Source organism: Lepidochelys kempii, chromosome 2, assembly GCF_965140265.1.
Source record: "Lepidochelys kempii isolate rLepKem1 chromosome 2, rLepKem1.hap2, whole genome shotgun sequence".
Lineage (NCBI taxonomy): Eukaryota > Metazoa > Chordata > Testudines > Cheloniidae > Lepidochelys > Lepidochelys kempii.
Window position 1 is genome coordinate 234,369,463 of NC_133257.1, and position 12,757 is coordinate 234,382,219.

Genomic DNA, 12,757 nt, shown 5'->3' on the forward strand with positions numbered 1-12,757 from the left:
TGCCGGTGTAGACAAGCTCTGAGATGTAAAATCACCTCTCCTGCAATAATTGTGCCGGCAGGCCTGTGCACCTCCCGTTTTATTAGCACTAGGAACATTGAGAAGGCAGAAAAGTGTCTATTTTGTCCTTCTCCGGGCAGAGGCGGAGGGTGAAAGCCTGGCCCCACTGAAGTCAAGGGGCGTTTTGCCCCATTGGGTTTTCATCCTGTTTCCCACCCCTCCCGCACTGTGAACACGAAGACTAACAACATAACACTTAATTAAATGAATGAGGACGAACCCTGCAGTGTCATGCTGGCTGGGATTTGGCACCTCTTTGCCACTCACCCCGTGCAGCTTCCAGCAAGGTCCCAAAGTTTCCTTTATCACGTCAGGAAGCCTGACCACCAGACAGCCGGGCGAGCTCCCTCCCCGGTGTTCCGAGCAGGGGCCCAGCCAGGTCATGAGAACTGGGGGACGCTGCTGTTCTTTGGAGGCTGGCTGGGGAGAGACGCCTCTGCTGATCACGGCGTGACCCTTGGGGCGGCTGCCAGAGAAACTGATTGACCAGAGGGCTGTCGCTGATTGATGAAGATCCCGCTGCTTTTAGCTCTTCGATCCTGGCAGTACCGCTGCATTCACTCGGGCCACTGCTTTACAAAGGAGGAAGGTTTTTCTAAATCTAACGGGCCAGGCTGGGTTTAGGGCTCTCTCTTCTCCCCAAGCAGTTAATTCGAGGTCATATTTGTAGGACAAGGTCACATGCAAGTGTGCTGCAGAAGGTGTGCTCCTGTTAACGCTGCTCGCCTACCTCTGCCTTGCAGCTTTCCTTTCGTCCGAGGCAGCCATTCCAGCGTGCATAGGGTTATGTTTTACTCATCGTGGTCTTAATCCTCCTGTCCATGAGCTTCTTCCCTTTTCCCCCGCAAAGAGCCAGGAGGAGGAACAGTTACTATAGGAAACTCCCTTCTAACTGCTATTGTATGAGTATTAATTCTTCTCTGAAAGTACATAATTCCTGCCTACTAGAGCCACTGGGGTAAAGCTAGTCTGAGCTGTTTTTAATATAATATAAAGCTTTATATGTTTTTACATTTCATACGGAATGAAAACAAATCTATGGGCAAAATACCTCTCAAATAGTTTCAAGTTTCAGCCTTTATCTGGTGAGAGGAATCCCTCTGAAGGGACTCTTTCTACGTGGATCGAAAAATAGACCCAAATCTTCCCAGTTCCTTCGAGCTGGGCTTCCCCCAGCACACTACTGCCTGCCCCTCAGCATAACAAATGGGGGTTATTTTCAGCGTCCCACAGGGGCTGTTTCATTCCTGTTCATGTTTCTAAATAAAACCTACCGAACTAAAACGTGGATCTTATTCTTTTCTTTTACACGTCGGCGTGGTTAGTCCAAAAACAGGACTTCCCAAGAAATAGCTCTGACAAAGGCCTTTGTTCACTACTATGAGACACATTTTACTCTTATGTTATCCAAATTTTGTTAAATGCTTTGAAGTCCAGTCATTTATTATTTTTCCTGTCTTGCTTTGCTGATATAGGAAGGATATGTTTCCATTTTTGTTTTGATCTGTGCAAATGCTCAGTAATACATTGGAAAGTGAATTTCGATAAACCTCAACAGACTCTGCTGAGCAAAATATTGCAGTGTTAATCACAGAGATAATCTTTCCCTAATCTGATGTGTAATCCATTTTACCCCAGTGAGAATTTTTAACACTGTAATCAATTAGAGTCAGCTAGAGAATTATTAACAGAACCTCGGCAAAACGAGTGCTTTCTGAGTCAGAGGAGCAGTGGAGTGGGGAGGGGGGAAGTAAAATCCGATATGTTTAAAATCGATACACAGCCAAACGCAAGAAGTTGATGTAATTTATTTTGATGTTAGAGCGTCTTAATTTCAAACGCCAATAAAATAATAAAATAGCACTCAAGGAATCCATCAACCATATGCCTGCTTTTAAAATAACTCTTAAAACGGCTTAAACTCACAGATTTTCTGAATAAATGGTGTTACTACTTAAATACACGGTGGAAAAATATTTAAGTGACTAGACAAAGACAGCAAGTATCAAGGAATGAAATATACCTCTTTGGAAGGCATACTTCGCGTCTGTAGATTTTGCGAATGTGATCTGTGTAAGTTAATGCTCCATTTCAAAAGTGTTTGATAAAGAAATAAAGATACTTAGGGATGGCATCCACCTGCTGTTCAGCACCTTGTGTAGTTAAAAAGTCTCCAGCGAAGCAGATACTGTTCAAAATCTAGAATGACATGGTCACATTCTATAACAGAAGAAATGGAAAGACATTGCTTTAATTAACTTTCCAAGAGCACCCTAAAGAAAGACAGCAGCAAAATGCTTTGTGACAGTCCCAGGGGATGTAAATATCGAAACTCTCAGTCTCAGCAGAGGCTGAGCGCACAGTGCCTTAGGCTTCGTGCTCTCTAGGGCAGGTATAATCACCTTCCTCATCAGAGACTGAAGAATTGTATCTTGCTAAGTGGCGCTCATCAAAGCCATGTTAGGGTCCACGATCTCTAAGACGGGGGGAATCTACAGCGTGGCGACAAACCAGCCTTGCTGTTTCCCTTTCAGGTTGCTGAGTGTTGCGTTATAGGTAAATAGCACAGAGACTGGAAGGGCCACCAAGGGTGTCCTGCCCGCAGCCCCGGTGATCTGGGGCAGATACAATCACCCAGAGCTGCTACTGCATTTCATCACCTCTTCCCCAACTCGGCCTGCATGCGCCCTGAGCAGGGGTGAGGGCAAACACCTGAAGGTGCCATAGCAGCGCCAGGTAGAGCTGGGGCAGCAGCTGGGGCAGCGCCCCGCCACCCCCCGAGCCTGGCCCGGGCCCCGCCTCTCCCCTCCTCGCTCAGGAGCTTTCTAGGTGTATGCGCCCTCCCCGCGCCCGAGTCTCTCCCTCGCCGGCTCGCTCTGATTGGCTGGCGCTGTTGGTTAATGGCACGCGCCTGTGGATGTAGTTATAAGAATCCTCGCGTGCCAGCCCTCAGCTCCAGCAAGTCCCCAGCCGCCTCCCCAGAGAGAGGCAGAGGCGCCGGGGCAGGGCAGCGCCCGCAGCCGCAGCCGGCGCCGCAGTTGCAGGGACGGGGGCCGCAGCAGCGGAGGGCGGCTCGCCGGGAGCAGCAGGGGCGAGTGGCTCCGGAGCAGCAGGAGGCTCCTCGCGGCTGCGTCCCCGGGCGGCAGCGGGCTGCAGCCGCCCCAGCGTGCCCGGGCCGGGGCGCAGCATGGAGACGGTGCTGCTGGAGCATTTCCCCGGGGGCCTGGACTCCTTCTCCTCGCCCCCCTACTTCGACGAGGAGGATTTCTTCACGGACCAGTCCTCCCGCGACCCCCTGGAGGCGGACGAGTTCCTGGAGCAGGACGTGGACTTCCTGAGCCACCAGCTCCAGGAGTATTACCGGGACGGGGGGCAGGGCCCGGGGGGCTACTGCTGCGAGGCGGCGGCCGCCGCGGCCAACTTCTCCTCCTCCTCCTCCCCGTCCTCGCCCAGCGTCCCCTACGAGTGCTGCGGGGCGGCGGCCTCCGAGCTGCTGTCCGCGGGGGGCAGGCTCCAGGCGCTGAGCTCCGCCAAGCGGCGCCGGCGGGTGCGCTCCGAGGCCGAGCTGCAGCAGCTGAGGCAGGCGGCCAACGTGCGGGAGCGCCGGAGGATGCAGTCCATCAACGACGCCTTCGAGGGGCTGAGGTCCCACATCCCCACGCTGCCCTACGAGAAGCGGCTCTCCAAGGTGGACACCCTGCGCCTGGCCATTGGCTACATCAACTTCCTGAGCGAGCTGGTGCAGTCGGACCTGCCCCTGCGGAGCGCCAGCAGCCAGAGCCCCAGCCAGCCCAAGAAAGTCATCATCTGCCACAGGGGCACAAGTAAGTGGGCAGCACAGACACAGGCGCCCAGGGCCAAACTGCTCCCTGGCGTAACTCCACTGGCTTCCCTGGAGTTACCCCAGGGCTGGGTTTACACCTCCCCAGACACACACAAAGACAGGCTCTCAGAGGCGCGCACACAGCGCGTTCTCCTTTGAGCCGTTGGTCTGAAGGAATGTGCACCTTGCCTGATGTCACTACTTCTCTCCGAGCGCAAGACTGCAGCTTGGATAGAGAGGGGCACCTTGTAGAGGGTTTGAGACCCTCCACAGCGAGGCTGATCGGTAGAAGAGGGAGGAACCTGGTATTTTCTAAGCATGTCACACGGTCCTGTAATGCTTATACATGTAGCTGGGTTACCTGCATCACTGAAAAGGCCAAGAGCAAAGAGAAGGGGACTGGTTCCCACTGGTATATAGCAAAATATTTATTTTCCTACTGCTCTCTTTTTCCAGGATCACCTTCTCCAAGCGACCCTGATTACGGACTGCCTCCTCTTGCTGGGCACTCTCTGTCATGGACTGATGAAAAGCAACTTAAGGAACAAAACATAATTAGAACAGCTAAAGTGTGGACCCCTGAAGATCCCAGAAAACTAAACAACAAATCTTCTCTAAACAACATAGAAAACGAACCTCCATTTGATTTTGTATCATGAATCGTGAATATTTTGACTGTAAATGCAAACATGACACCAGTGTATATTTGTATGTAAAAACCTATATTTTAAACGTAATTTAAAATTCAAAATCTAATGGCAATCAATGCTTTTATTTATCTATTTATTATCAAGTAGAGTTAATTCGGTGGTATTGTCTATTTGTATGTATAATTTATATAATTTATCCTGATTTTAAAATATGCAATAGTTTTATTCCACCAGCACCTTTCTATAAAACTGTTCGGGAAACACTTCCAGAATATGAAAATAATTTATTACCACATGTGGACTATTTCTATGTTTGTTAATAATAAACTCTGATTAAACATTCTAAGGCAGTTTATTTTGTGGGACTTTGATGCTAAAACTATCAGACAATATAACAGTGAACTCAAAGAATAAAAAGTTGGAAGTTTCAGCTACATCACAGTCAAGTTACCTTGTAGAAGCCAAATAAGAGCGGTGGTGTTTAAAGGGGCACTTCCTAAAAAGAGGGATTTAGAGTTCAGGAATAGTTCCAGGCTGGTTACTTGGTTCAAACAATGGCAGCATTATATTGTATCCGTACCATTGCCTCTGCACCAGGGATGACTAGCGTTCAGCATAAGGAGCGTTTCTGAGGGCTGATCTTACATCGGTGGAAGGCATCATCTTCCTTTTCACTCCACCCTCTTTAGACATGCCCTCCTTAAGTGTTTTAAAGTCATGGCTTTGTCCAGTTCCATTCCCCTCTGCTTTTTTACAATGACACGGATCTGGTTGTGGTTTCCACCACCAAGAACGAGGCTGCTAGTGCAACACCAGCTTCTCACGAATCACTTTAAACTAAACTGAGTTCAGAACTAATCCACCGACAGCCACCTGACAGCATCCCAGATAACTTCTGGGAAACAACCTGGTTAGGCTGCACTTAGCTCAGCACAGCTCCAACGCTGCTGGTCTCAGCAAAATGCATTTGGCACCTCTTCAACAAACAAAGCCCCAAGAAGGAAGAGGACAAGGGAGCAGCCCTATTGCTTTACCGCAGCAGCCTAGCCAAGCTGGGTTGCAAACCAGCGGCATTTCCTAGCCACGTGAGCCCAGTGCCGGTGCTGCGTCCAGGGCACCAGGGCCAGAGAACACAGTGACTCGGCGACACTCCCAGCTCCTATAATCCGGGCCTAGGCGGCGCAGGGTGGGGCTCAGGCACTCACAAGGGGACAGGAGTATTGTACGGGGCTGCGCGCGGTCCGCGGACCAGGCTGCCTTCCAGCAAAAGCCTGAGGCCAAGAAGCAGAGGAACACCGGCGCCCCGGCCCCGTGGGTGCGTCATGTGAGCGAGGAGCTGCTCTGTGGCTAGGAATAAAAGGCCGGCCCTTGCAGCCCTTACGCAGGTAAAGCGCCCCTTGACTTCAAAGCCCGAGCAAGGGCTGCGGGAGCTGAGATCCTTTGCTAGCAGCCCCTTGGCCCCCAGCTGGACTGGGACGAGCCTCGGAGGATGCAGCGAGCTCGCCCCTTGGCCACTCCTCCTGGCAGAGGAAAGTAGCCGCGAGCGCCTGGGGCCGGCGCGGAAAGTGTTAATGTGTTGCTGGGGGGCAGGAGGCGGCGGTGTGTGGGGGGTGGGGGGTGTTGCAGAGCCAGAGCTCGAACCTGGCTGGGGAGGGGGGAGCGTGGGCTGCAGGCCTGGTGCTGCTGCTGGCCAGCGCTGCAGGTGCTGATTTTCCCGTGGTACCCGCCGCTCCTCAGGCTCAGCCACCGACGTCACTGCTCCCGGGAGAGCCCCAGATGCCCACCCCAGCCCTGCAAGCGGAGTCCCGAGCAGACCTGAGCAAACGAGGTGCCCAGGCGGATGGGAACGGCGCTGGCCAGCCAAGGTATAATTATTACTCCTCATATACTGGACTCTTTTTTTAGAGCTCACAAACTGGGAGCAATATGTTGCATGCCTGCTAATTGCATTAACCTAGTTAAGCGCATTTAGTTCCCCTTGTGCTAGCGCGGATGGCATGGACCCCTTCCAACAGCAATTAGAAGAGCAACTTGCCCATACAAACACTACAGAGCTGGGGCTTCAGGGTTTTTTTAATTCTTTTTTTTTAAAAAAGCTCAAAAATCTGTGTTGGTGTCAGAGTGCAAACCCCCTCCCCCCATTCTGCAGCGGGAGGGAGAAGTTTGCACCGATGTAATTGAACTTAACTGTGCTCTTTGAGAGAGAAAAAGAGTCAAACTATAATTCGATTTTGTCCTGTATTAGGACCTCATTAAACACAGAAAGTCGCTTTTGCACAAATGCTTCCATCAGGCATGTAATCTCATTACACTCATTAGAAAGTCAAATGTTAGTCGGACTTCAGTTTAATTATAAGTTATGGAAGTGTTGTACCGTTTTCTTCTGTTGTAGAGACCCCTCCGTTCCGATTGGATTTGGTAATGGGGTACTCCACAATTCAAACACTACCATCATTGTTGTGTGCCACCTTTTCTCTGGCGTGCCACTTTTTTTTGTGATTCAATGCTTCAACACATCCTTTAGTATGATGCAGATCAAGCGGAAGAGCCGGGCTTCGCCTGTAAAACACCAGGGTCTCTATCTTGTCACTCTCCTGTCTTGACTTGGCAAGTCCCTTTAAACGCAACCTTCAAAGAGACTGACAGCTTCTTTTTACTTACTCATAATCCATTCATTCTAATGCAGCAGTTCTGCAAAAACAGTCCTGCCGCAAAAGGCAGAAGGAAAGGATCATTCCAGGTCTTCCTGTCCAAAAGGCGAGCAGAGCTTCACGGCTGAAACCGACACAGGCGTTGTTGTCTCAGGAGCAAACTCTGAGATTCGCCGTAGCTTTAGGGGTTTTGCTGGTCCGGAATATTGCTTGGCACTGTAAGGACCAGCGTGTGGGCAGGCATGACTGACAGCTATTCAGGCCTCCTCTTAATCAGCCTGCCCCTTTTCTCCCAACCACACTGAAAACGACAATTGTAGCAATAACAATATGTACAAACTAGCCCCTTTCCCCTAGGCATTTACTTTCGCTAAAATAAATGATGCCCCTCTTTAAAACTGATTTCGTCAGTCAAAAGACCCGCTGCCTGATCAAACCTCGGGTCATATTTTAAAAGCTGCTTTGATATTTAGTGCTACCTTAAAACCAAACTGCCGAGACTTCCGTGCCAGAGGCTACAGATTGTGTTTGTTTGAGTTAAAAATCTCCCTGTTCCCAAAGTCAGTTCACATCGGCTCTAAAGTGGATGTATCTCACGTCAGTGGTACGAGGGAAGTCATGGCTAATATGCAGCTATGAAAATAATGCAGTGACCTAGCCTCTGATTTTCCCCTTTGGTGGTTTCTCATTCTCAGTGCAGGCTGCTTAAGGAGGTGACTAATTATAGGCCATACCCCCTCCCATTTCCAACGTGAGAAACACCCACGGCCAGCCCAGAGATCTCTGATTTATGTTAAAAACAAAAAGAAAAGAAATATCACAAAGGCTGCCTGTATTTTTAAAAGAGGCTTCGAGCCATGTAACTTCTCACAGCCTTTCGAGAAGGGGGATCGGTGCTTATTAATGTACATGGCGACAGTGTCCTCTTGAGACCAATAACATTCGTGATGCCCCTTAAAGCCCATTGAAAAGACAATTTAATTGTAAAAAAGACCCCATAAAAACCTGAAAGCATCAATCTCTTTGCCCTAAAATACAGAAAAGGTATGGGAAAGAGAGCAAGCCTCCTCCGGCAAAGCAGTGCGCATAAAGAGGCTCTCACTGGCACTGTGAAATTGTCCCACTGTGATTCCCATGGCCTCTAATCTGCCAATATTCGGATTAACGCCCTATACTGTATGGGGTGTGAAGCCTTTTAAATCCATGAACTCATCCCATTTTCATTAATGTATCTTTCGGTGGCATCGAGTACCAGCTGCGAGGTTGAACAAACACCAGTTGAGTGCTCCCTGGTAAATCTCCCTCTTTCCAAAGCATTCTGCAGCCTGTGGGAATGGTCCGAAATAATTCCACAACAAATCGCATTTCAGAGATCTGGAATCATTGGTCGGCAACGATTCCCACGACGGGCTGTGAGGTCTGGCCAACAGGTGTTCGAATTTGGCTGAGGGAGATAGGGAAACCCAGGGAGGGAAAGCTTTGCTGCCAGCAAGCAGGCTGCTCAGGCGCCTCTTGCTTTACATGGCGTGGAAGCCGCAGACAATCGAAATGATATCTTTATTGCTAGGTTCATGTCCTAGGCTATAACATATCAATCCCTGTCGTGGTTCTCTAGGATGCACCTGGTATTTCAAACTTGTTCTTTTTGTGCTTCTGGGTCCTGGACTGCAGCTGCCTAAAACAAGCAAAGAGAGAGGCCCTTACAATGTCTCCAAGACGTGTTGGCATGGTTTGCTTGTCTTTAATGTACCATTAACTATTGTCTTTACACAATATGGGAACTGTAAAGCATGACATGTGTTATAATAAAACACATTTTCAATGATACACTTGGACTTGAAGCTGGGATGCAAGCAAACAAACAGGCCCAAATCTTGTTTTGTCTCCCTTGCTAAGCCTACTGGCAATTAAACTTAAGACCACTGCTTTCCCCCTGATCAGCCAATTAAATTTTATGTCTCCTAATTTTTCACATAGAAAAAAAGTCTCAGGGCTGGCCCCTAAAGACATTGATTTTCTTGCTATCACCTGGCGTTCAGGCCTTAGTTCCATTTATCAAGAAGGGAAACGTCAGGCGTTACATACAGTGACTCTGTTACCATAAGGCTCTCACCATCCTGGCCTATTGTTTTCCCTTGTTAATAACTCATTACCAGGATTTAACAAATCAACCATTACATATGTTTTGTGTCTCCATATTTTGATCCGTACGATTAAGCAGATGTTACGATTGAAAATTGAAAAGTCCAAGGCTACTCTAGGCTGAAAGAAAGAGGGCAGCCTCAAACAACGAGCTAACAATGAGATTCAGAAGATCTTCAGAAAAACATTTACGACCAATAAACAGACTCCAACCTGCTCCATTTCAACCATTGTGTGCCTTGGGGGAATAATTAAGTTTAATAGGAATGGGTCTGAAGGGTTTTCAATGCCAAGACCACAGGTGCGGGGTGGCATGATGAATGATTTGCCTGATTTTTGCCAAGCTCAAGGGCCCTTCTCTTGGACTTTCAAGCAGACGGAAAATATTGTCATTTCTTTTAATTCACAGCATTACTTTCAAGGCGAACAAAGGGGAGGGGGGATGAATGGCCCAGGCTGTAAATGAAGCGCGCCCGGGCGGAGGTGGCCTCGCTGGAGAGAGGCCTCCATGGCCGAGCGCGCTGCTGCGTTTGTGCGCAAGTGTCTCCCCGTGCCACACAAAGACCTCTCTCCTCCCACCCCCCGCCGCCTCCCACCCCCAGCCCACCCCGAGCCGCAGGCTGGGAGCCCCACGGGGCCTCAGCCCGGCTCCCCAGCGACTTGAGCCAGGCGTCCGAGCGCCCGCTGCCTCCCTGGCAAACTTGGCCAAACTCTCCCCAAACTCTGCAGCCAGCGGCTGTAGAGGGACCCCGGCCGGAGGCGCGCATGCGCCCCGCCTCTCCCCGCTGCTCCCAGATCCCCGGGGAACCGGAGAGGAGCCGGGCGAGGCGGCCCCGGGGAGGAGGCAGCTCCCAGCTCCAGACTGAGCCGGTGCCCGGGTGCCGTCGGTGGCCCCTCGAGCCGGGAACGGGCCGCAGGCGCAGGCTCTCCGACTGGCCTGGCCACTTTGCGCATGGAGGTCTCCAAGAGGGGCCCCGGGAAGGCAGGGCTGAGCCGGGGCGCAGGAGGCGCTGGGGAGGCTCGGGGGCAGCGGCTGGGGCACCCCCGAAGGATCGGCCAGGGCACCGACCATCCCTCCCGGGGTAAGGAGCCCCCCACACGGCTGCCGGGGGGGGCAGAGCAGGGTCCCCCTCCCGCGGGGGCGGCGGCGGCAGAGCTCGCTGGAGGCCGTGATGCCAGCGGCACAGCTCCCTGGCCAGAGGCGCTCGGGCTGCTTGGCCAGCGGCGCTGTGAGCCTTGGGGCGCCGGCGTGGCGGGCCTGCCCCCTGCACAGCATCAGCACCGCGGGCCGGCTCCCCAGGGCGGCTGGGCCTTTGCCTTCAGCGCCAACTCATCCCCCTTCCCCGCCAGTGCACCTGCTCCGGGCAACCTGTTGCACGGAGCTGCTTGGAGGGCGAGAGAGAGGCGCGTTCACTGCCAAAGCCTCCCCTGGGGCAGGGCAGGACGTGCCATCGCCAGCCCGGGAGCTGGGAGCACAAAGCGAACAGCCCTTCTCGGGGAGAGCGATTTGTTCCGTCTTCTTTACCTTAGGCGACAGCAGAGCTACAAGAATTAGAGGAACTTCGGCGCTAAGTGCTCCCCCGGCTGGCTCTCCTCGCCTGTATCCCGAGAGCCGGGCTCACTCAGCCATGCCCCCCGCGCACTGCTCCCCCCGCCCCCCCCCCCAGAAGAATAAATCCGGAGGGTCCCGTCCTATCGTAAGCAATAACGCGACACCTGCGGTATGTGGTACCCACGCACTCTGGAGCGGAGCAATGCGTGTGTCTCCTGCAGGAGCAGGGGCTGAGCCATGATGTGAACAACAAAACAGCCCCTAAAACGTATCCCAGTGAAATGACTTTGCAGACCTGCAGCTCTAGCCACCCAACCCACCGCCCCGGTCTACGCGCACAGAACGAGGAGTCCACTTGGAAATGCAACCCGAATTGTTCCGCTCATGAGGTTCCCGTCCCAACTAAAGCGATAGCTTGGGGCTCCCCGGCTAGCCGGGGCGGGAGTCAAACCCGGCCTGAATAATTAGATGGGCAGCAGGGAGTTTTGCGTTTTAAAATGCTGGCAATGGAAGAGATGGGACAAGTTTGCTCTTGCGGAACTGCTCCCTGCCTCTGTGCAGTGCAAATAAAACTAAAAACAACACGAGCCACTTATACATGAACTGTGGTGGGCTACGGCCCCCGTGCGGTGCCTCAGCTTACAAGGAAATCTCTGGGTTAAACAAGGGGTCCTTCGGTTAACACAACCGTATTAAAGTTTCGTGCAATTCCTAGGAAGTTTCTCAAACATGTAACACGCAGACTGGAAGCCCCTTCGATAGGCGCCCGGTAGGCACCCGCAAGGAGTTGCAAAGCTTCCCCCTTCCCAGCGTTTGCCCTGCTCCCGGTGCTGCCAGCGAGGGCTTGCACTGGGCGGGCAAAGTTTGGGAAAAGAAGCAGCAGAAGCGTTGGCGAGGCGTGGAGCCCGGGAGCCCGCGCAGGTGTAGGGCGTGTCTAGCAGCCACGCCGTGTGTGCTCCCCAATGGCGAGGGTCTGACAGGGACAGCTGGCTCCGTGTGCGCTGTGAAAACACCCCCTCGGGTGGACCATACACAACGACACTGACCTTTCTGCAGGGGAACCAGGGATGTGCCTTTGACTGAATTAGCCACAAAGACGCCTTGCTATGACTTTTGTTCCCCCGCCAAAGCAAAGAAATATTGCGTTTAATATGAGAAGGGCTGTGCACAGCTTTTCTGTGCCCCTAAAAGAAATATGACGGTGCTGATTTCCGTGGCTGGCTCCTGGGGCGCTCTCCCCGCAGGCTTGGGGCTGAGGAGGCGCATGCCTGGTTCCAAAGCGCCCGGGCTGTGCAGCCACGAATTTATCAATCTTTTCACCGGGCAATACTTAGAAATACATCATTGTCACCGGGGTGGGGTGATAGATTATCTAGAGCACAGAGCCCCTTTCCAAGGTCAAGTTGAAGATTCTTGTTTGCTGTTTAACTGGAGTTTGTTAAAACGCCGAACAATGCCTGCCTGTTCCCTTTCCTCTTGAGCGAGTGGGGCATTGGAAAGGGGCTTTTCCTATTGCACAGACCCGCGGGTCTTTAATCCGCCTGTTTTAGCGAGTTTTTGCAAACAAGGTTTGTTAGTGTAACAAGAAATACCGAAATCAGCAAGGCTGTGACGCGGGGGAAGGCATTGCATGGTCTGTATGTGGCCTCAGAGAATGTAGCGTTTCGTTGCCCTCTACAAGGTGTGAGCCTGTCTCTGCACAATAACAGCCAAAAATCTGTTTTCCTGGGTCCTGAAGTAAGTTTGGGGAGTTGTACTTCTCCGACAAGGAGAAGCCATCCGCTTTGCTGGTTAGCTCTTTGACGGAAGCTGTTGCCAATCGTCTTATTAGCATTTAACCTGCTGTCGGAGGGGCTCATTGAAATACACTTGTGAATGT

The 12,757-nt window shown here is 51.8% G+C and overlaps 2 protein-coding genes and 1 long non-coding RNA gene across 3 annotated transcripts in view; 2 read left to right on the forward strand and 1 right to left on the reverse strand.

Annotated features, from left to right (window-relative positions):
* Positions 1-3,234: 3,234 nt before the first annotated feature.
* PTF1A (pancreas associated transcription factor 1a) lies at positions 3,235-4,588 on the forward strand. Its single transcript, XM_073329572.1, has 2 exons — positions 3,235-3,884; positions 4,340-4,588. Exons 1-2 carry the CDS (start codon positions 3,248-3,250, stop codon positions 4,540-4,542), a joined length of 840 nt encoding a protein of 279 aa, XP_073185673.1. The 5' UTR covers positions 3,235-3,247; the 3' UTR covers positions 4,543-4,588.
* Positions 4,589-5,729: 1,141 nt separating this feature from the next.
* Positions 5,730-9,522, forward strand: LOC140907701 (uncharacterized). Its single transcript, XR_012157582.1, has 3 exons — positions 5,730-5,918; positions 6,271-6,398; positions 9,406-9,522. It is a non-coding gene; the product is annotated as an uncharacterized lncRNA (long non-coding RNA).
* The window catches only part of C2H10orf67 (chromosome 2 C10orf67 homolog), a 154,525-nt gene continuing 150,604 nt past the window's right edge, over positions 8,837-12,757 (reverse strand). Inside the window, exon 16 of the transcript XR_012157581.1 lies at positions 8,837-8,859. The gene's annotated coding sequence lies outside the window, so the exon portion shown is untranslated. The remainder of the gene's footprint in view (positions 8,860-12,757) is intronic.